General features: G+C 45.8%; 1 protein-coding gene across 1 annotated transcript in view; it reads left to right on the top strand.

The window, feature by feature from the left end:
* Positions 1-2,138: 2,138 nt before the first annotated feature.
* arpc2 (actin related protein 2/3 complex, subunit 2) overlaps positions 2,139-24,107 on the top strand; it is a 32,462-nt gene continuing 10,493 nt past the window's right edge. Inside the window, exons 1-7 of the mRNA XM_073046285.1 lie at positions 2,139-2,363; positions 4,963-4,997; positions 6,713-6,825; positions 11,948-11,993; positions 17,033-17,219; positions 18,360-18,453; positions 22,292-22,418. Of these exons, the coding sequence (XP_072902386.1) occupies positions 2,290-2,363; positions 4,963-4,997; positions 6,713-6,825; positions 11,948-11,993; positions 17,033-17,219; positions 18,360-18,453; positions 22,292-22,418 (676 nt within the window). The 5' untranslated portion in view covers positions 2,139-2,289. The remainder of the gene's footprint in view (positions 2,364-4,962; positions 4,998-6,712; positions 6,826-11,947; positions 11,994-17,032; positions 17,220-18,359; positions 18,454-22,291; positions 22,419-24,107) is intronic.

Raw genomic sequence — 24,107 nt, 5'->3', positions numbered from 1 at the left:
GTTGAGAGGCATAATACATCAGCCCTGATGGAATGGCAGAGCAGACTTAATGGGCCAAATGGCCTAATTCTGCTCATGAGTCTTTTGGGCTTATGGACCTCTTTGAAGGCAGATTCACAAGATAAATTAGTAAATTGTAAACTGTAAAAGGTATAGGGAATAGCTTGTCCCGTGTACTGTTCATACAGATCAGATCATTGCCCAGTGTATTGAAGAAGAACATAAGAACTAGGAGGAGGAGTAGGCCACCTGGCCCGTTGAGCCTGTTCCGTCATTCAATAAGATCATGGCTGATCAGGCCATGGACTCAACTCCACCTACCTGCCTTTTCCCCATAACTCTTAATTCAACTGCTATGCAAAAATCTAACTGTGTCCTAAATATATTTAATGAGCTGGCCTCTCCTGCTTCCCTGGGCAGAGAATTCCACAGCCTCACTACACTCTGAGAAAAGCCATTTCTCCTCATCACCATCCCAAATCTACTCCCCCGAAACTTGAGGCTATGTCCCATAGTTCCAGCCTCACCTATCAATGGAAACAACTTTCCTGCCTCTATCATGTCCTATCCCTTTCATAATTTTACATATTTTCTTATGATCCCCTCTCATTCTCCTGAATTCCAGTCAGATGGTGGTGCACTTGGTTGCAACAGCCTCTCCAGGTCCAACAAATGGTGCAAATGCTTCTCTTAAACATTTTTCTTGTGATCGCAGGATGCAGGGCACATTGGTAATTCAAAATGCTGCACAGACCAGGCTCTCGTGCCGTGACCATTACAGCCACTGAGTGGAGGAGGCACCAGAGATTCAGATGGGAGATAGCAGGAGGTATGGAATCCATGCTGGGTTGGGGGCTGGTCCCTGCAGGCCAGCTTTCCCATCAGGGCTTCTCTCAAGTGTTTGCTCCCTGGAAGGCAAGCTGGATTGCCTTCGTCTGCGGTTGACACCGCATGTGATATAGAACTGCGGTGTGCTTGTTCTTGCAGAAACGTGCTCTCGAACACCATCAATCTTCAAGCCATCGGATGCAGGGAGTCGCGCTAGTATTCATTTGTGACGATACCGTATGTGTTATCATAACCGTATGTGCTGTGTGTGACTGTATGTATTGTGTTTTGCTCCTTGACCCTGGAGGAACACTGCTTTATTTAGCTGTATACATGTGTTGGTTGAATGGAAATTAAACCTGAACTTGAAGTCCTGTGGGTAAAGTGCCAGAAAACTCAATCTTGGAGAGATTGGCTAATGACATCATCTCCAGAATCAACCTGGTCAATCTCCTCTGAACTGTCTGTTTCATCAAGTAAGAAGACCAGAACTGCATGCAATACTCCAGTAGAAGTGAAAACAATAACAGATGCAGCATAGAGTGTTACTGTTACAGAGGAAGTGCAATACAGCCAGACAATAAGGTAGAATGTGAAGTCAAGAACCCATCTTACTGTACTAGGGAATCATAACGGTGATTTTGTGTCTTGTGCCCGATGAGAGAGGGGAGAAAAGAGAATGTCCAGTGTGTGGGGTCTCTGATTATGTTCTCTGCTTTACTTAGCCAGCAAGAAATGCACGCATGGAGGAGAGGCTGGTTTCTGTAATTTGCTGAGCTGTGTCCACAGCTCTCTGCGGTTTCTTGCGAGCACATGCAGAACAAGCGCCGACCTCCAGGGGTCAGGCGAGATGACCAATTAAACACGTACAACAAGCTCGAGGAAGTGTCCTCGGATGTGGTATGAAACAACGGGTTAGAAAGGAGAATAGGGAGAGAGGGAGTCCTGAAAAAGGGTTTCGACCCAAACGTTGACTGCTTCTTTCAACGGATGCCACCTGACCTGCTGAGTTCATCCAGCTTTTTTGTACGTCTTGATTTGACCACAGCATCTGCAGGTGCACTTTGTGTTTGTTAGTCTTGGCAAACTTGGAGGCAGTGGGTTTCACGACACATGCTGGTGATAATAAATGTTTCTGATTCTGATTTCAGGGGGAAACAATCGAAGTTAGATCTCACACAGAAGAATTTGGTCATTAGTGAGTCTTCCGGCCCTTAGTCTTCCATGGCGTTTATTTCTCCCAGGATGCAACGCGAGGATGACTAGTCTCTATGTCTCAGCCGGTGTCACGTGACAGGAAGGCAGTGCGTCAGGCGCGGGAGGGGCACTTGCCTTTGAGCTTCGGAGTCGGAAGTGATTTGCGGCCTGTGTCCAGGGTCTGGAATTTGTGGACTGTAGAAGATCCCGAAGCCCCGTGGCCGGCCCTAGTAACGAGTTCCGAACCTCAGCAGTACCGGCACCATGATCCTGCTGGAGATCAACAACCGCATTGTGGAGGAGACGCTCACCCTGAAACTGGAGAACGCTCTGGCCGGGTACCTGCGGGAGGGGGAGAGGGAGGGAGAAGGAGAGGCCTGAGGGAAGAAGGTGAATTCTGAGGGAGGGCGGAGAAAAGAATCCCAGAGAGGTGGGGGTTAAAAAGGGAGCCAGGAGGGAGGAAGAGACGGAAGCCCCGACTAGGGTAGGGAAGGAGAGGAGAGAGGAAGTAAGGTGGGGAGGAATTCCTGAGGGGGACATAGAGGGATTCCTGTGGGTGGAATGAGAGCGAGGGAGGAAGGAGCTCTGGGGAGAGATGGAAGCCCTGAGCAAGGGTAGGGTTGAGGTGAATGGGATGGAGGGAAAGTAGGGAGAAAGGGAGGGTGAGGAGGAGGGACAGAGGGAGGAAGGGATGTAGAGGGCAAGGAAGGGGGAGAGGGAGGGTACGGAAGCAGGAGAAGGGAGTGGGATAGGCAAAAGTGAGCCCTGAAGGTGTAAAGAAGGAAGGGAGGAGATGAGTTCCTGAGGGTGGAGTGAGGGAAGGAGGGGTGAGACAGCGGGAGGGAAGAAGGGAGAGATGGAAGTCTGGTAGGCAGGGGTGAGGAAGGGGTCCCTCGGGGTGAGGAAGGGGTCCCTCAGGGTGGAATGGCATGGGGAGGGTGGGAGCCCTCGGGATAGAGGTGGATGTGGGTGAGGAGAGACAGACGGAGGGAGGGAGTGAGGCCTGGGTATTGTGACTCTGTGGCTGGGTGCACATCTCACATTGCTCCCAGCACTGTATCAATCCGTAGGTCTCGGGAGCCAGGGGTAAGGTGGATCTGCAGGCCTTGGAAGGAAGTGCCAGTGTGCGCACAGCAAGATTCCACTGCCGCACATTGTCCCATCAGCTGAAGTATAAACTTTGTCCCCAGGACTCGAGGTCCAGTTCCTCCTTTCATAAACGGGATCCATCAGAGTCAGGTTTAATATCACTGGGAAATGTCAAATTTGTTCTTTGGTGGCAGCAGTGTATTGTAATGCATCATTAAAAAACAACTAAATTACAATATGTATTTTAAAAAATTGAATGTGGAAAGCAAATAGTGAGGTTCATTGTCCATTCAGAAATCTGTTGACAGAGGGGAAGAAACTATTCCTGAATCATTGAATGTGTGCCTTCAGGCTCCTGTACCACCTCCCTGATGTAGCAATGAGAAGAGGGCATGGCCTGGGTGATTGGGGTCTTTAATGATGGACGCTGCCTTTTTGAAGATGTCCTCAATGCTGGGGAGGCTAGTGCCCATGATGGAGCTGGCTGAGTTTACAACTTTGCAGCTTTTTCCGAGCCTGTGCAGCAGGCTCTCCATTTCTGGCTAAATTAACAGCTGAACCGATGCCTTTACTTGTCTCATTCCAGTGACCTCTCCTCTGCTGAGGTCAGCCCTTCCTGGTTGCTTACACCACCGTGGCAACCAGGCTGGTGTTAGTCCCGAAACATCGGCTGTACTTCTTCCTATAGATGCTGCCTGACCTGCTGGGTTCCACCAGCATTTTGTGTGTGTTGCTTGAATTTCCAGCATCTGCAGATTTCCTCTTGTTTGGTGACAATCCTGTGGTGGTATTGCACTTATGTAAAGCATTGTTACTCCACTGCTGGATGAAACTTTGTTCACAAAATGTATTCAGCCCTTCTTGCACTTATCCCCTCCCAGCCTCAAGCAACAACAACAAGCCCCTTTCCCACACACACACAGAGACACAGATACACATACGGACATACACACGCCTTAAAACAGGGAAGTAAGAAGTGAGGGTAAGGATATTCCAAGAAAACGACCAGATGCCAGCGGAACTCAGTGGGTTAGGCAGTATCTGTGGAGGGAGGGGATCGAGATTTTGGGTTGAGGCTCAGCTACAGGCCTAAGAGTAGAGGGAAGTTAGGCAGCATCAAAAGCAGTGGGGGGGGGGGGGGGGGAGCAGTGATGGGCAAATGGAACCAGAGGGAAGCGATGGAAAGCTGAAATAGTTTTTCCAAGTAGTACTGCCAAAATTTAACACACACAAAATGCTAGAGGAACTTTGCAGGTCAGGCAGTGTCTGTGGAGAGGAATAAACATTCAGCATTTCAGGATGAGACCCTTCATCAAGACTGGAAAGGAAGGTGGCTGGGGGGAGAGCAGTAGAATGTGGCAGGTAATAGTTGGAAGAGGTAAAGGGCTGGAAAAGAGGGAATCTGATTAAAGAGGAGAGTGGACCATGGGGGCAGGGGAAGGGGCATTGGGGCAGGTTAGCAGAAAAAGTGAGCGGTGGGCCTGAGTGGGATAATAGAAGAAGAGGAAGGGGGAGGGGGGAAATTACCAGAGGTTGGAGAATTCAATGTGTATGCATTCAGTCTGGAGGCTACCCAGACAGGATATGAGGTGATGCTCCTCTAACTTGAGAGTGACCTCATTGTGGCAGAGAGGAGGCCATAGACCGACATGTCAGAATGGAGATTAGAATTAAAATGGTTGGTCACTGAGAAATCCTGCCCAGTTTTGGTCTACATGTACCACATCAAATAAAGGCAAAGCAGTGTCAATATAACAGTTTTTATACAGCCTATTTTTGTGTTTGAGGAAAAGTGACTTCTCACTGAGGAATTCCCTGTCCTGACTGTCTCTCTGTTATTCCTTCCAGCAATAAACCGGACACAGTGGAGGTCACTTTTGCAGGTAAGCTGTGGCTTGTGGAACTTCATTAATAAGACCTGTGGACTAACAGCAGCTCCACTGACGAGGATGCATGCATGACTGTTCACTCCTTCTGCACACTTTCCATTTTACTGACAACAGGCAATGACTGAAGCAAATACTAGTGTGGCTAGTCATCGCCTGTAAAGGTTTGGGTGTAGTCATCACCTGTAAAGGCTGTTCAGTGTTTTGCCTGTAGTGGGTGTTCTTTCAGATGCCTGACACTTTTCATTTTGTCTCCCGCTCCTTAAATACTTTTTAAAGATGAGCTTTATTTATCACATTTACATTGAAACCATGAAATGTGCCTTTTTACATCAACAACCGACAGTCTGAGAATGTTGTGAGGGCAGCCCACAGCTCTCACCGTGCTTCTGGTGCCAATGTAGCATGCCCGCAACTAACTAGCCCTGACCGTTACGTCTTTGGAAGATGGGAGGAAATCGGGGCACCAGGAGAAACCCACACGGTCACTGGGAGAAAGTATAAACTCCTTCCAGACAATAGTGGGAATTGAACCCCGATTGTGTACGTCACCCGCGCCACCTTGTACCATGAAGAACGTGGTCACTGACCCTGTATCCACAGACCCCAAGTGACCGAGCAGGACACCTTAGCTTGCATCTTATCTGCTGATAAATTTAGTTTCAATTGATTAAATGGGGAATTAAAAACCTGGGGCCAGCGACCAGAAGTATTAGATTGTATCCGGTGTCTGATGCTTTATCAGGTAACTCCAGGCCGGTCCTTGCTGACTCTGAAATACTGTAGAAGCCACTCTGCTGAAAGGGTAATTTATGATGGATAGCACCCTGAGAACCTTTAGTTTCCTCCAGTTTAACAGAGAAGGAAATAAAGGTTAGCTTTATCTGTCACGTGTACATTGAAACACACAGTGAAGTGCTTTGTTTACATCAACAATCAGCGTAGTTTGACGATGTGCTGGGGTCACCAGGTTTCCAGTCCCATCATAGCATGCCCACAACTTGCCGACCCTAACCTGTACATCTTTGGGATGTGGGAAAAAAACAGTATCAGGAAATCCACTCCTTGCAGACAGTGGCGGGAGTCGAACTCTGATCTGTGATCACTGGCACTGTAAAGCATTGCCTATGGATTAGTAGGTTAATTAGTCACGTGGGTGTAATCGGGCGGTATGGGCTCGTTGGGACAATTACGGGCCCTAACCCTGACCCTAATGCTTGTTACTGTGCTGTATCTCTAAATAAAAACTGGAATTGTCAGTGAATCGATAATGAATCCCCCTGCTGTGACTGGGACAGGCATGGGGGTGGGTCCATAACCTGATCAGAAACAGTTATTGCTCCTCAACCATCTGGCACTTGAAACAGGATAACTTCACTCAATCTCACTCACCCCAACACTGAACGGTTCCCACAACCTATGGACTCTTCATCTCATTTTCTCTGTTGTTTATTCATTATTGCTATTTTTGTTTATTTTTCTTTCATTTTGTATTTGAACAGTTTGTCTTTTGCACATTGATGGTTTGGTCCACTTTGTGTACAGTTTTCCATAGATTTTATCATTTCTTTACATTTACTGTGAATGCCCGCAAGAAAAGAAGCTTAAGGCTGTAATTGGTATTTTGATAATATTCTTTGAACTTTGAACCTTGATTGACAAGCAGTGAGGTGATATTCCTTTCTGACCTCCCGGCCTGTTTCTGCCTTCAGATTTCGATGGGGTTCTCTACCACATTTCCAACCCGAACGGGGACAAGACTAAGGTGATGGTCAGCATCGCCCTGAAGTTCTACAAAGAGCTGCAGGATCATGGGGCAGATGAGGTGAGTGAGTCTCAGGGAATTCCTACCGGATCATCAGAGGCATAGACAGGGTGGACGGAATCGGAATGTGTCCTGATATATAGTCTCAGCCCGTAACATCAACTAGTTATTCCCCTCCATAGACGCCACCTGACCTGTTGAGTTCCTCCAGCATTTTCCATGTGTGTTGCTCTGGATTTCCCGCATCTGCAGAATCTCTTGTGTGTAGACAGAATCTTTATGTCCCGGAGGACATACTATAGGCCTAGACAGAGTGAAGATGGAGGGAGTGTTTGCAATAGTGGGGGAGTGTAGGACAAGAGGGTACAGCCTCAGAATAGAAGGACATAGAAGAGATAAGAAGAAATTTCTTTAACACAAGAGATTCTGCAGATTTCTGCCGGAAATCCAGAGCAGCACACACAGAATGCTGACGGAACTCCAATCAGGCAGTATCCGTGGAGACAAATAAACAGTGGCATTTTGGGCCGAAACTCTTCATCAGGACTTCTATAGGTGGTGAATCTGTGGAATTCATTGCCAGAGACGGCTGTAGAAGCCAAGTCATTTAAAGCAGAGGTTGATAGGTTCTTGATTGGTAAGAACGTCAAAGGTTATGGGGAAAAGGCAGAGAATGGGGTTGAGACAGAGAATAAATCAGCCATGATTGAATAGTGGAGAAGACTTAATGGGCTGAATGGTCTAATTCTGCTCCTTAGTCTTACAGAATGGGCATATCTTAACCAGGAAAACACATTGCCACCAACTTCCACAGCTTCTTAGTCTTTAGTTAAAACAGTAGAGTTTGGGTTATTTGGCTGACTGGATAGGGGAGTTTTTTTTCCTTCCCCCAGGAAGGTAAAAGGGACAAAAAGACAATTGGATCCGAGCCCAGGATCCGCTGCACCATCAATCTGTGCAGTATACGCTGGGTTCCTTGTCCAGTGAACTACTTCACCATGAAAGTCCTATAGTCCCATGGCACAGAACAAGCCCTACAATCATAGAACATACAGGCCCTTTCAGAGCACAATGTTGTGCCAATCCTTTAACCTACTCTATCAATCTAATCCCTCCCTCCTATGTAGCCTTCCGTTTTTCTTTCATCCCTATCCAAGACTCATAATTGTCCCAATGTATTTGCCTCTACCAGCAACCCTGGCAGGGTAATTCCACGTACCCACTGCTCTCTGTGTAAAACAAAAAGAGCCAACCTCTTACATCCCCCCATACTTTCCTCCAATCATCATAAAATTATGTTCACTTGCATTCAAATTTGAAAGTAAATTACCTATCACCATATACAACCCTGAGATTTATTTTCTTGCAGTCATTCACAGTAAATAAAAAAAAACAAAGCAAGCAAAATAATAACAATAAATAAATAAGCAATAGCTATCGAGAACATAAAATGAAGAATCCTTGAGAGTGAGTCCACAGATCGTGGGAACAGTTCAGATTTGGGGGGAGTGAATTTGACTGAAGTCAGCCCCTCTGGTTCAAGAGCTTGATGGTTGAGGGCTAATAACTGTTGCTGAGCCTGGTGGTGTGGGTCCTGAGACGACTCCTGTACCTCCTTCCTGATGGCGGCAGTGAGAAAGAGCATGGCTGGAAGTTGGGGGTGTCTGACGATGGATGCTGCTTTCCCTGTGACGGGGCTCAGTGCGCGCGTTAGCTATTCTGCTCTGGAAAAGCTGAGAAGACAGGTGAGGGTTTAAATTACTTAACCCCGTCCACCTCCATCACTTCTACCATTGATAGTCTCTTCTCTAGAAACACAGGGGTAGCCAATGTGTTTTGGAGGCGGTGCAGAGGAGATTCACCAAGTTGATTCCAGAAATGAGGGTGTTAGCTTATGAGGGGAGATTGAACTGCCTGGGACTATACTTGCTGGAATTCAGAAGAGTGAGAGGAGAACATTAAAATAAGAATTTTAGGATTAATATTTTTAAGGTTAGCTTTATTTGTCACATGTACATCAAAATATACAGTGAAATGCGTTGTTTGTGTCAGATCAAATCATGCTTCCGGCACCAACATAGCATAGCCACAACTTACGAACCCTAACCCGACGTCTTTGGAAAGTGGGAAGAAACCCGAGCACCCAGAGGACAGTCACAGGGAGAACGTACAAACTCCTTACAGACAGCAGCAGTGAATTCCCAGATCAGGATGGACTGATCATCTTGTTGCGTTGGGCTCATTCTGCTTCCAAAGCACACCCCACCCACTCTATCCAGAGTGCCTTTCGTTCTGCAAGGGGGCAGTCTTTGCTGGGAAGAACAATTCCTGTTGGAATACAGGTGGCCTGAGCCAGATTGCACGGGGCTTGTCAGTCTGATAGCCATATGTGGTGAGCATAGGTTATGCCCTTAGTACTCAGTGTTGGGGAGAGTGGAGATGCTGCCAGTCGCCGCTGTGTAGGGAGCTCCCCAGTGGAGGGTCGGAAATGGTTAGCGCAGTGCTCCAAAACACCAACGACAAGGTTCAGTTTCTGCCACTGTCTGTGAGAAGTTTGTACGTTCTCCCCATGGCTGCATGGGTTCCCTCTGGGTGCTCTGGTTTCCTCCCACATCCCAAAGACCTATGGGTTAGGGTTAGTAAGTTGTGGGCATGCTATGTTAGCGCAGGAAGCAGGGTGGGCTGCCCCCAGTACATCTTTGGACTGTTGGCCATTGATGCAGATGATTCATTTTAATGTAAGTTTCGATAAACATGTGACAGATAAAGCTAATCTTTTATAACGGTGGGAGAGAAGTTGTCCTTGAGCCTGGTGGCATGTGCTTTCAAGCTTTAATATTTTCTCCCTGATGAAAGGGGGAGAAGCGAGTATGTCTGGGATGTGTTTCAGTGTCTGTCTGACAAAGCTAATCTCCTATTGTGAGCCTCAGCTACGAGAGAGGAAGGTTTGTGGAGCGTTGTCTGGGCGTGCAGTGTGCAACGAGTCATGGCGTGTGGTTAATGTGGTCGGGTTTGCAGTCTCAACAGATCCTTTTATGGTATTTCACTCAGCACATCACAAAGCAGGAAGTGCTGGCTCAGTTTCTATTTCAGCCTTCCCAGTACAGTTCCTCCTCCACCCCCACTGTCTGCCCAGTTACTGCACTCAAACCATCAGTAATAGAAGGGGGGGGGGCAGTTCCTTCAGACCCTGCGTTGTCATTCAATAACATCAAGGCTGACAAAGACCATTCCCCTCCCATCCATGTACTTATGCACATTTCTCTTAAATCAGGGGTTCCCAACAGAGCCTTTGCTTAATGGTATTACTCCGTGGCATAAAAGTTAGGAGCTATGTTGCAATCAAACCTGCACCCACAGCTTCTGCTGGCATGTCATTCCACACTCACACCTTCCACCTCCGAGTGAGGAAGTTCTTAAGTATTTTTTCTTTCACTCTTGACTTACGACCTCTGGTCCGAGTCTCACCCAACCTCGGTGAAAAAGGGTTGCTCGCCCTATCTATACCCCTCGTAATTTTGTTTATCTCTATCAAATTTCCACTCATTCTTGTACACCCCAAGAAATAAAGTACATAATCGATGTTTCAGGCCGAAACCCTTCATCAGAAATCCTGGTGAAGTGTCTGGGCCAAAATGTCGAGTGCTTACTCTTTTCTGGAGATGCTGCCCGGTCTGCTGAGTTCCTCCAGTATTTTGTGTGCGTTTCAAGCATCAGCAGACTTTCTCGTGTTTGTGACAGATATGTGTATGGTTGCCCTCAATCACAGGTATATCCTTCCTTTGGAAGGAAGCCAGACTTGTGCACAGTATTGCAGGTGCAAATTCACCAGGGTTTATTGTAATTGCTTATGGCTTTAATCCAATCTCTAACATACTGTTGTCTTCCTGCATCTGCTCAGTAACAATTAATGATTGTGTACAAGTGCACCCATGTCCCTCAGAAAACCAACACCATACACTCTGCTTTTCTGTCTCTTTCCACCAAAGTGGAAGGTTCAAAGTTAATTCCTTATCAAAATACATATACATTGCTCTTTACTACCATATAGTTATATAGAGTATACAACCAGCACCCTTTTCCCAGGGTGGAAATGGCTAATACGAGAGGGGATAGTTTTAAGGTGATTGGATGGCAGAGGTAAATGTTGTACACGTAGCGGTGGGTGTGTTGAACACCCAGGGATGGCAATAGAGGCAGATACATGAGGGATATTTAAGAAACTTAGACAGGCACACAGACGAAAGAAAAATGAATATCTATATGGGAATTAAAAGTTAGATTGATCTGAGAATAGATTTAAAGGTCAGCACAACATTATGGGTCGAAGGCCCTGTACTGTTCTGTGTTATTTCCTTAGAGTCCTGTTACCACTTAATGATAGACTTCAACATTTTAATCATTGCCCCAGCAAACACTCCCAGGGGCCATGAAGAAAAAGAATTTCAGGATATATATTGTATACATTTCTCTGACATAAAGTGTACCTTTGAAACCTTTGACAGAACAGTACAGCATGTACAGGCCATTCAGCCCACTATGTGCTCTAAGATCGATCTAACCCTTCCCTCACACATAACCCTTAATTTTTCTTTCATCCATGTGCCTATCTAAGGTACATTCTTAAACAGGCCTCATATATCTGCCTCTGTAACCACTTCTGGCAGGGTGTTCTGCACACTCGCCACACTTATTAAAAAAATTACCTCTGACATCTACCCTATACGTTTCACCAATCACTTTAAAATTATGCTCCCTACTAATAGCAGTTTCCACTCTGGGGTAAAGTTTCTGGATATGCACTCAATCAATGCCTCTTGTACGCCTCTCATGCTCTCACTCCAAAGCGAAAAGCCCCAGCTCACTCAACCTATCCTCATAAGACATGCTCTGTTATCTAGGTAGCATCTGGTAAATCTCCTCTGCACCCTAGGTACCCTTAGATACTGAATAAAATGTCGAGTACACTATCCCATCAAAAGCTCCCAGTTTAGGTCATTCTAAGATCCTTATCTTCTCATTTCATCCAGGAGTGGAGAATACATGATACAGGAGATTTGGGGTTTTTTCACATTGTACAAGTCTTGCGTTGTATTTTGGAGTTATATATTTGAGCCTTGATATTAATTTTATCACATAAAATTTACCCATTGGTCATTAACTTTCTGTTCTATCCCTGCAGTTACTGAAGCGAGTATACGGCTCCTGCCTTGTCCCTCCTGAACCAGGTAACCTGCTTCCTTTGACTGAAATCTCCTTGGGCTGGAACATTTCAAAGTTAACAGAGGCAGTGTTGCATCTTCTGAAAAACATTATTGTAGAAAAGTCCCTGGGCCCAAGTGGGATATATCCCAGGTTACTGTGGGAAGCGGGGGAAGAGATTACTGAGGCATTGACGATGATCTTTGCATCCGCACTGACCATAGGAATGGTACCAGAGGACCGGAGGGTGGCAAATGTTGTTCCAGTGTTCTAGAAAGATGATAGAGATAATCTTGGGAATTATAGACCAGTGAATTTTATTTTAGAGGTTGGCAAACTAATGGGGAGGAGTCTTAGGGATAGGATTATTGAATATTTGGAGAAGCATTGTCATATTGAGGATAGGCTGCAGGGCTTTGTGAGGGTCAGGTCATGCCTCACAAGCCTGACTGAGTTTGTCAAGGAGGTGGTAAAACAAATTCTTGATGGTAGAGCAATGTATATGAATTTTAGTAAAGCCTTTGACATCCAGTCAAGATGGCACTGAGTTGTGGTCTCTGCTGGGATCATGGCTCAGACTTGGCTGTTATTCGAAGTTTGTAGGGATGGCTTTTGGGACAAGGGGGAGTTGGGTGCTTGTTAGGGTTTGGGGATGTGGAGGAGTTAGAGGTCTGGTCTCTGCTCTGCACTCAAGTTCAGCGATGTGGACGGCTGACATGGATGTTCGGTTGTCTCAGGTTGGTGGGTCCTAGGATCGGATGTCCGTGCAAGCTGTAGGCACAAGGATCGGTGAGTTGGTGTGCACAGAGTTTGAGCTTGGAGTTTAGGGTCTTGTCATCGGCTAGTCCGGGCGTCGATACCAAAGGTTAAAGCCTATACGTTGATCGGAAGTCCTGAAGTTGAAACATGATGGCTGGTGTGTGGTGCCTGGAGGGTGGGGGCTAGAGGCCTGTCCAGGAATTGGTTGACTGTCCATGTGGATGGGAGGAAAGGGGCTTCATTTGGTGTTTTGTTGCTTGACATGTTCCGTTCCGGTGAGCATTGTGGGTATCCTGTGTTGGTGTCGGAGTGTGTGGCGAGGCTGGGGACCTGTCCTTAGGGATATTGGGTGTAATGCAAATGACGCCTTTCACTGTATGTTTCGATGTTGTGATAAATAAATGAATCAGACAAGTTCCTAAAGGAAGGCTCATTCAGACAGTCAGGAGACTCGGTATCCAGGGAAACCTGGCTGATGGATTCAGAATTGGCTTGCTCACAGAAGGCAGATAGAGGTTAGTAGATGGAGCCTATTCTGCCTGGAGGTCGGTGACCGCAGGGATCTGTTCTGTTGTGGGACCCCTGCTCTTTGTGATTTTTATAAATGAATTGGATGAGGAAGTGGAAGGTGGGTTAGTTAAGTTTGCAGATGACACGGAAGTTGGAGTGTTGTCAGTGTAGAAGGTTCCATGCAGAGTGGTCTCCGAGCCAAGCCATTATCCATCCAGGTAGGATGCTTTCTGTGGTGCATCAATAAAAGTTGGTATTGTTTAACTGGTTTATTATTGACACAGGTATCGAAGCACAGGGGGAAAGCCAGCCGCGCAGGTCGTTGCAGTGAGGTAGTACAAGTTAAAATAGCGTCAGAATGCACAGTGCAGTGCGGAGAGACAGTAAGGTGCAGAGTTGTAATGGGGTAGACCGGGAGGTCAAGAGCCCATCCTATTGTAGATTTTTTTTTAAGATTACCTTTTTTTGCCTCGCCAACATTGAAGCATACAGTGAAATGCCTCATTGGCATCAACGACCAACAGTCCAAGGATGTGCTGGGGGAAACTCGCAAGTGTTGTATGCTTTCAGGCATCCTGACTTACTGACCCTTATTAATCTATACGTCTTTGGAATGTGGGAGAAGACTCGGGTCATAGGGAGCACAAAGTCCTTACAGAGAGTGGCAAGTATTGAAACCCAATCAGTGGCGCAGTAAAGTGTTACGCTAACCGCGCTGCCTACGCATGGTACTAGTTCGACAGTCATATTACAGTGGGGGTAGAAGTGGGTGGTATGTGCTTTCAGGCTCTTGTACCGTCTGCCCGACGGGAGAGGAGAGAAGACGGAATGTCTAGGGTGACTGGGTGGGTAGGGTCTTTGATTATGTTGGCTGATTTGCTGAGGCAGTGAGAAGTGCAGTCAGAATCTCTGGAGAGGATGTTGGTTTCTGTGATGCACTGAGTTGGGGTTCAACAAATTAATCAAGCACCCCCCCCCCCACACCCCCACACAGATGATTGACACTGGGGAGGGGAAATGGCCTTAAACTGCAGTGGTGACCTATTCAATGCAGATTCTAACCTGTAGTTGTGCTGGGGGGGTGGGGGTGCCTGCCATGCCAACCAAGTCTGATCAGATCATTCCCACATGACTGTGTGTGGAACTGTGTATACAGCTGTTGCTCCTCTGTGTCCTGTTTGCATAGTGGGCGTGGAATACTGTAACGCGAGCACTGCAAAGCATCTAATTAAATGGGTTTATTTCATATGTTGTCATTAATCTCATCTCTGTCGATGTGAGAACGCCTGTTTACTGACAGACCAGTTCCAGGGGGTGGGGACGATACCTGTTGGAGTACAGGTGCCCCACCCAGAATATGCAAGGTTGTCAGTGTGATGGCCACACCTGGTGGATATAGAGCATGCCCTAGTATCAGTGTTCCACCTGTGCCTTTAGTACTGGGGAGTTGGGGAGAATGGAGGTGTTACCAGTTGCAGCTTTGTAGGGAGCTCCCACTTGAGGGACAGGCTTTGTTATATGAGCGTCATGTTAGTGTAGCAGTTAGCTTAACACTCTGAGCCAGCAATCAGAGTTCAGTTCCTGCCACTGTCTGTAGGGAGTTTGTACATTCTCCCCATGACTGCGTGGGTTTCCTCCGGGTGCTCTGGATATCTCCTACATTCCAAAGACGTACAGGCTCGGGTTAGTGAGTTGTGGGCATGCTACGTTGGCACTGGAAGCGTGGTGACACTTGCAGGCGGCGCCTGGCACATTGCCGTACTGCGTTGGTCGTTGATGCAAGCGACACATTTCACTGTCGTTTGTCATTTGCCCTGTGAAACGTCACAAAAACCAGGAATGGGGTGTTAGATGGAGCAGCAAACCAAGTACTGGAGGAACTCAGTGGGTCAGGCAGCCTCTGTGGGCGTGTGAAACAATTGTTGACATCTCTGGTCATAACGCCTGCCATCCAGACCTTCTCACAACCATCATTGGACAGCAAATACAAGAGCCTTTGGTCCCACACCACCAGGCGCAGGAACAGTTACGGAGTGGACAACTTCACCTATCTTAACTCTAAACTGATTCTGCAACCTACAAACCTACAAACTTGCTTTACAGCTTATGTTCTTAGTGTCATTTTTTATTTACACATTTTGTCTTATTTTGCAAATTGGTTGTTTGTCAGTCTTTGTTTATAGAACATATGACACTATAGCACAATACAGACTCTTTTGACCGTGATATACCAACCTTTTAAGCTACTCTAAGATCAATCTAACTCTTCCCTCCTACATTGCCCTCCATTTTCCTGTCATCCATATGCCTGTGTAAGAGTTTATTAAAATGTCCCTCGTGTATCTGCCTCCACCACCGTGCCTGGCAGGGTGTTCCATGTTTATGTATCAGGTTTTTTTGTAAATTTTATTGTATTTTTCGTCTGTATATGCCTGCAAGAAAATGAATCTCAGCTAATATATGGTAACGTGTATGTACTTTGATAATAAATTTACTATAAACTTTGTGGATTTCAAGGTTATGTAGTCATACAGCAAGGAAACAAACCTTTCAGTCCAACTCGTCCGTGCTGACCAAGATGTCTAATGCAGCAGAGTTGTGTAAACTCATGAGTTGCATAGACACTTATTGCACACAGCCTTAAAGATAAAGAAATTAGTTTAATTTGTCATATGTACATCAAAACATACAGCGATGTGCTTCATTTGTGTCAGATCAAATCAATGAGGATTGTGCTGAGTAGCCCATAAATGTCTCCATGTAACCAGTGCCAACATAGTGTGCCCGCAACTCACTAAACCTGGGAGGAAACCGGGAGAACATGCAAACTCCTTACAGACAGTGACAGGAATCAAACCCTGCTCTTGCAGCTGCCATTGTAAAGTGTTACAGGGGAATCAAAAACTAGAAGGCACAGGCAGAAACTGATTTATAAAGGACTTTGAGGGGCAAACTCTTCACCAAAGAGTGGTGGGTATATGAAATGAGTTGCCAGAGGCAGTAATTGAGACAGGCCCAAGTACAACGTTTATTAGACGCTGCAGTTATCTTCGTTTATCTTCAAAAGGTGATGCCTCTAAAAGGCAGCATCCATTGTTAAGGACCCCCATCAACCAAGACATGCTCTCTTTTCATTGCTACCTTCAAAAGGAGGAGGCACAGGAACCTGAAGACATACACTAAATGTTTTAGAAACAGTTTCTTCCCCACCGCCATCAGATTTTTAGATGGACACTGAACCTATGTACATTTCCTCATGCACAAAATGCTGGTGGAATGCAGCAGGCCAGGCAGCACCTATAGGAAGAAATACAGTCGACGTTTCGGGCTGAAACCCTTCGTCAGGACCTTCGGGTCCTGGCATTTTATGTGTGTTGCTTGAATTTCCTTGTGTTTGCGTTTTTAAATACACTACCTCACTATTTTCTTTTTTTCTCTCTTTTTGCACTATTTATAATTTAAGTTTATATATTTTTTCTTATTGGAATCTAGGTTTTTTTAAAAATTAGGTATAGTATGTATTGCAATGTAGTGCTGCCACAAAACAACATATTTCATGACATGCCAGTGATATGAAAGTGGATAGGAAAAGATTAGAGGGTTATGGGCCAAATGTTAGCAAATGGAAGTAGCTTAGATGGATGGGGTTTTTGGTCAGCATGGTTGAGTTGGGCTGAAGGGCCTATTTGTGAGTGACTATAAAATAGAAAAGCAGATGTGGTGGTCTCAGGTAGAGCGTGGTTCTGGTCTCCAGCTGTGCGTGGTGACTGCTCTGAGCCGTTTCTGTCTTCTGCAGGGTACAATGTATCTCTGCTGTTCGACCTGGAGAACATCCCTTCAAACAAGACAGAGCTGATCCACCAGGCCGGCATGCTGAAGAGGAACTGTTTTGCCTCTGTCTTCGAGAAATACTTCAACTTCCAGGCAGAGGGCAAGGAGGGAGAGAAGCGTGCCCTGATTCATTACCGTGACGACGAGACCCTGTGAGTGAGCGTAGAATGTCACAGCACAAAGCAACAGACACAAAGCGCTGGAGGAACACGGGTCAGGCAGCATCTGTGGAGGGGGAACAAACAGTTCACATTTCAGGCTGAGAAAGCACTGGAAAGGAAGGAGGCAGAAACCAGAATAAGAAATTGAGGGGACGGGGAGGAGTGCAAGCTGGCTGGTGACAGGTGGGGGGAGGGAGATAGGTAAAATGGCTGAAGAAGAAAAAGTTTGATAGTGGATGGTAGACCACTGGAGGTGGGATAATGGAGGGAGGTGAGAAGAGAATTTGTAAGACGGCAGTATCTATGGAAGGCTGTAACAAAGGAATAAACTCTCCTGTGCTTGCATTTATTCTACCTATACCCCTTAAATTTTCTATACCTCTATCAAATCTCCCCTCATTCTCTTATGCTTCAGGGAATAAAGTCGTGCATTCCCTGTAACTCGGTTCCTCGAGTCCTGGCAACATCCTTATAAATTTTCTCTTGGTTTTCATGATTGCCATATTTCCTGATCACATTGAGTGATTCTGGATCAGCTCTTGAAGCGATTCTACCCTCCTACCCTTCTCCCACTGGTTATCACCTTTCCACCTAACCCCCATGACCTCTAGTTCTAATCTCAGTCAAACTCAGCAGAAAAAGTCTGCTTGCATTTACCCTATCTATGCCCCTCATAATTTTGTATACCTCTATCAAATCTCCCTTCATTCTCCTACACTCTAGGAAATAAAGTTTTAACCTATTCAACCTTTCTCTATAACTCAAGTGCTCAAGTCCTGGCAAAATTCTTGTAAATTTTCTCAGCACTCTTTCAGTCTTATTATAGCTTTCCTGTGGGTAGGTGACCAGAATTGCACACAGTACTCCAAACCTTCGACCTCTTATTTTCATCTCACCCAGCCTCAGTGTAAAAAAAGCCTGCTTGCATTAACCCTATCAATACCCCTGGTAATTTTGTATGTAATTGGTACGTTTGTATTGAATTACTCAGTGTAACCACTGCTTCTGCACCTCAGTGATGTGAAGCAGCCTCCGTACCCCCGACTGGTCCTGCTGTTGGGTGTGCTCACCGCCAGTCAGCCCCTTCTGCCATTGTACAGTGATCTGACTAGTGCCTCATTCGTCTTCCAGCTACGTGGAAGCAAAAAAGGACCGAGTGACGGTGGTCTTCAGCACGGTTTTCAAGGATGATGATGACGTTGTGATTGGAAAGGTCTTTATGCAGGTAAGCCACGTAATGTTTGCTTCACTTTTGGAAGGTCAAGTTTGAAGGCAGAGTACAGAGTTAATGGCAGTAAGTAGTCTTAGCAATGTGGAGGAACAGAGGGATCTTGGGACCATGTCCGTAGGTCCCTCAAAATTGATTGAGTTGTTAAGAAGGAATATGGTGTGATGGCTTTCGTTAGTTTGGGGAGGGGGGATGATTCAAGGGCTACGAGGTAATTTTGAAGCTCTAGAAATATTGGAATATTATATTCAATTGCGGTCACTTTATAGGAAGGATGTGGAAGCATTAGAGAGGGTGCAGAGGAGATTCACCAGGAAGCTGCCTGGGTTAGAGAGTATGTTTTATGAGGCCAGGTTGAGCAAGCCAGAGCTTTTCATTGTCTTTTTCTCCAAAGAGAGAGGTGACTTGACAAGGTGATGAGAGGCATTGATCGAGTGGTCAACCAGAGACTTTTTCCCAGGTGGAAATGGTTAATACATGTAAATATAATTCACTTATGTTAATAAGTAATGTCATTAGGGTGACACGTTCGCATGGCAACTAGCATAATGCTGTACAGCGCCAATGGTTGGGGGTCCAATTCCCACCGCTGTTCTTAAGGAATTTGGACATTGTCCTGTTGATCATGTGGGTTTCCTCCTACATTCCAAAGTCATACAGGTTCGGGTTAGTAAGTTGTGGGCACGTATGTTAACGCTGGTAGCGTGGTGACACTTGTGGGCTGCCCCAGCACATCCTCAGACTATGTTGGTCGATGACACATTTCCCTGTCTGTTTCAATGTAAATGTGACAATTAAAGCCAATCTTTTGGGTAGGCGTGGTAGTGTAGCACTGTTTGTATGTTCTCCCCATGACCACATGGGTTTCCTCCTTTCCCAGGGTGGAAAAGTCTAATACAAAGGGCATAATTTTACAGTGATTAGAGGAAAGTACAGGAGGGATGTTGGAGTTAATTTTTATACACAGAGGGTGATAGGTGAGTGGAACATGCTGCCAGGGGTGGTGGCAGAGGCAGATACATTAGTGAACACAAAGTACACTGCAGATGCTGTAGTCTAATCAACACGTACAAACAAGCTGGAGAAATAGATACATTGGTGACATTTAAGGATAGGCACATGTGACAAATAAAGTTAATCTTTAGGGCAGGCACGGTAGTGTACCAGTTAGTGTTACATTGTTACAGCACCAGCAACCCAGGGTCAATTTCCCGCTGTCTGTGAGCAGTTTGTACGTTCTCCCCGTGACCGCACAAGTTTTCTCTGGTTACTCCGGTTTCCTCCCACAGTCCAAAGACGTACCAGTTAACAGGCTAATTGGTCCCATGGGTGTAATTAGACAGTGCGAGCTGGTTGGACCAAAATTGCCTGTTACAGTGCTGCATCTTTAAATAAATAAATATAAAATATAGAGGACCTTATCTTCAAGGTAAGTAATTGGAGAAAAGTAGAGGGGGTATGTCAGATGTAAGTTTTTCACAGAGTAAAATTCACTGCCTGAGGTGATGGTAGAAGCAGGTACATTAAGGGCATCTAAAAAATCTCTTAAATGGGCATGTGGATGATAGAAAAATGGAGGGCTATGTGGGAGGGAAGGGTTAGATTGATCTTAAAGTAGATTATAAGTTTGATACAACATCATGGGCCGAAGGGCCTATACTGTGCTGTACTGTTCTGTTTTAATATTAAGTATAGTGGAGAGTGTGCAAAGCAAGAGATCAGTGCAAAAGACACAATCCGAGATATGTCCATAGAGAAGCAAGAGATTTTCAGGCCAATTCACATTCCCGTTTCCGCATCTTTCAGATGCGGGTGGAAACCATGGCACCCAGTCCCACATCACAAAATCCAACAGACGGCACCTGAGGTCAGAATTGAACCGGGTTCTAAGATGCACCATGTATGCCTTGTTGCACCCTCCCACACAGCCCAGGATAGATGTAGACTCGCTGTGTTCACCCATTAATGTGATTAAACCCTTATCTGTTCAGCATTCGCTTCCCCCACTGGCTGTAGCCAGATATCTTTGAATCAATCAATGTTGTTCTGTCGGGCTGTGAGCCAGGTCGGTTCCGTAACCATGAATGCAGTTTGTCAAATGTTTAATCAGTGGTAGGTAATTGTGTAAAAGTCATTTCATTTCCATAGTCTTTGTTCTGTATCTATGTTTTGTTAAACTCTGCACGGAAGCATAAGGCAGGGCAGCGTGCCTTCTACCTGTACAGTCGACCAAACAGGTCCTTCAGCCCATCTCTCCATGACTAACTGTTCATCTGCCTAGTCCATCGACCTGCTCCCAGGCCATAGCCCCCCATACCCTTCCCATTCATGTACTTATCCAAATTTCTTTTAAATGTTGAAATCGAACCCACATCCACCACTTCCACTGGCAACTCGTTCCACACGCTCACCAACCACCATGTTCCCCTTAAATATTTTACCTTTCACCTTTAACCCCTGATCTCTAGTTCAGGTCTCACCCAACCTCAGTGGAAAAAGCCTGCTTGCATCTGTGGAGCGTTAATACTACCGATGTGTAAAAGCTTTCCTCGTTGCTTGCAGCCTCTGATCCCTTTGTCGCACAAAGTTTTATAGTCCAGCTCCGTTTACAGTTTGCCTTCTGTCCACTCCCACTTGGCCGCAGAATATTCCCATCTGCCAGCCCATAACCTACTCACTGAACCAATAGAACATTGTTATTTCATTTTGTATTTTCACCGTTTGTCTCTTGCATGTCTATTGTTTGCCTGTCTTTATATGCGGTTTTTCATTGAGTCTATTGTGTTTCTTTGTTCTAGTTCAAGTTTAATTATCATTCAGCCATACCCAGGAATACAGCCAAATGAAACAGCGTTCCTCCAGTGCAAAACACAATAACAACAGTCACACACAACACGAGGCACCTATAGCACATAAATATGATAGCAGGAAAGCAGTCACACAAAAAAGTAATATACCCATTCCCTAAATGTCATGGCCTATAGATTGGTGGTACATGGGATGTTGTCTCGGAGCCACGTTTCTGCAAGAACAAGCACGTCACGTGCGCTAGTGCAGCCACAGATGAATGCATTCCAGCTTGTCCTCCACCGAGCGGACACTAGAGGGCAGCACCAAAGGGAAGGGCCAGCCCCAACTCAGCAAGGCTTTCAGCATGTCCACTGTGCCTCTGCCTGCTCCCACATTGCCTCTGGCGTTTAAGTACTTTGATAATAAATTTACTTTGAATTTTGAAGCATATTTGTTGCTATCGCGAACCCATTGATTCAACAAATAGAGTTGTGCTCATTTGCCTCAGGCAACTCGTTCATGGAGCATGTAAATGATTGGGGTTCCATCACTAATCCCTTGGCATCCTACTAGTTGCAAATTTTGAATCCAAGTGGGAACTCAGCATCTATGACATTTCGGGCTGAGACCCTTCATCAGGACTGCAAAGGAACAGGGAGGAAGCCAGAAAAAGCTGGTGAGGGAAGGAGTGCAAGTTGGCAGGTGATAGGTGAGACCAGGTGAGGGGGCAGGAGGGTGGTTAAGGGAGGCAGTGAGGAGTGAGAAGGAGGAATTGGAAGCTAGGAGGAAGAGGTAAAGGGCTGAGAAAGAAATGTGATAGAGAGGGTAGTGAACCCAAAGGCTTGTTTATTCTCACGACATAGGAGCAGAATTATTCCATTTGATTCATCGAGTCTGCTCTGCCATTCTTTCGATGAATTCCACATATATATTATTGTAATTTATGGTATTATTTTATGCATTGCACTCTACTGCTATCCAAAACACAAAAAATTGATGATGTATACCAGTGATAATAAAGCTGATTCTGTTTCTGATTTTGTAGGAGTTCAAGGAGGGTCGGAGGGCAAGCCACACGGCCCCCCAGGTGCTGTTTAGCCACCGGGAACCTCCCCTGGAACTGAAGGATACCAATGCTGCTGTGGGTGACAACATCGGCTATATCACCTTCGGTAAGTGCTGCTCCCTGCCGCCTCTCCGAGGATCTCCCTGCATCAGGGGCGTGGTGGGAGGCCTGAGCAAGGGGGAATTAATAACGTGAGATTCTCAGAGAGAACAATTAAATGAGTGGGAACAAAGACCAAAAAAAAGGATATTCTTTTATTAGATTACTTCCCTCAGCGATCTGCATGCTTCTTAAATTTACTACCTTTAAATCATGTCTCTGACAAGTGTATTGTAGAGTTGTAGTGCCATACAGCGCGGAAACAGGCCCTTTGGCCCAACTTGTTTATGCTGTCCAAGCAGCCCATTTAAGGTAGTCCTGTATGGCCCTCTAATCTCTGCCTATCCACGTACCTATCCAAATGTACTCTAAATGTTGCTATTGTACCTGCCTCAACCACTTCCTCTGGCAGCTCGTTCCATACTCTCACCACACTTGGTGTGGAGAAAAGTTACCCTTCAGGTTCCTATTAAGCCTCTCCCCTCTCTCCTTAAACCGGTGCCCCCAGTGCCCTCTAGTTCTTGATTTCTCAACCCTAGGTAAAACACTGAGTGCATTCTATCTATGCTCCTCATAATTTAATACTTCTCTATAAGATCATTCTCATTGCCCTACACTCCAAATAAGAAAGACCTAGCCTGTCCAACCTCTCCCTATAACTTGAGCCCTCTAGTCCCGGCATCATTCTCATAAATCTTTTCTGCATTCTTTCCAGCCTGAGGGTGAGCATAACTGTACACAGTAGACCAGTTGTGGTCTCATACGGCTGCAGCATCACTACATTCCCACAACACACATACACAAAATGCCGGAGTAACTCAGCAGGTCAGGCAGCGTCTTTCAAGAGGAATAAACAGTCGACACTTTGGGATGAGACCCTTCACTGGGACTGGAAAGGAAGGGGAAGGAATTCATAATGGGAGTGTTGGGAGTACGATCTGACAGGTGATAGGTGAAACCAAGTGAGGGAGGAGGAGGGTTGAAGTTAGAAACGGAGGTGATAGGTGGAGGAGGTAAAGGGCTGAAGAAGGAGCAAGGAATCTGATAGAGTGCTGTGGACTGTGAGAAGGGAAGGGAAGAGGAGGATCAGAGGGTAGGTGAGGAGAAGTCAGTCAGCGTCTCGGGAGAGAGAAATGGTTAATGTTCCAAGTCAAAGCCCTTTCAGATGAGTGTTTTAGTTGGACTTGCACTGTGTACTGATGGAAAATAAATCAGCCATGATGGAATGGCGGAGCAGAGTCCACGGGCTGAATGGCCTAATTCTGTTCGTATGTCTCGTGGTCTTACTGTCCAAGGTGAGAAGGGGAAAGTTTATAGAAGATTTATGAAGCAAGTTCTTAGGCAGAGGCTGTTAAGTAACTGAAACGAACTATCAGAATCAAGTTTAACATCATTGGCATATGTCATGAAATTTCTTGTTATGTGGCAGCAGTACATGATAAAACCTGTAAATTAATGTAAGGTGTGTGTATGTGTATGTGTGTGTGTATGTATATGTGTATATATAGTGTGTTAAATGAATAGTGCAAAAAGAGAGGGAAAAGAAGTAGAGGTAGTGTTCATGGGTTCAATATCCATTCAGAAATCTGATGGCAGAGAGGAAGAATCAATTCCTGAATGGTTGATTGTGTGCCTTCAGGCTCCTGTACCTCCTCCCTGATGGTAGCAATGAGAAGAGGGCATGTCCCTGGTGCCT

The sequence above is a fragment of the Hemitrygon akajei genome, chromosome 5 (assembly GCF_048418815.1).
Source record: "Hemitrygon akajei chromosome 5, sHemAka1.3, whole genome shotgun sequence".
NCBI lineage: Eukaryota > Metazoa > Chordata > Chondrichthyes > Myliobatiformes > Dasyatidae > Hemitrygon > Hemitrygon akajei.
This window is presented reverse-complemented; position numbering and strand designations above follow the sequence as displayed.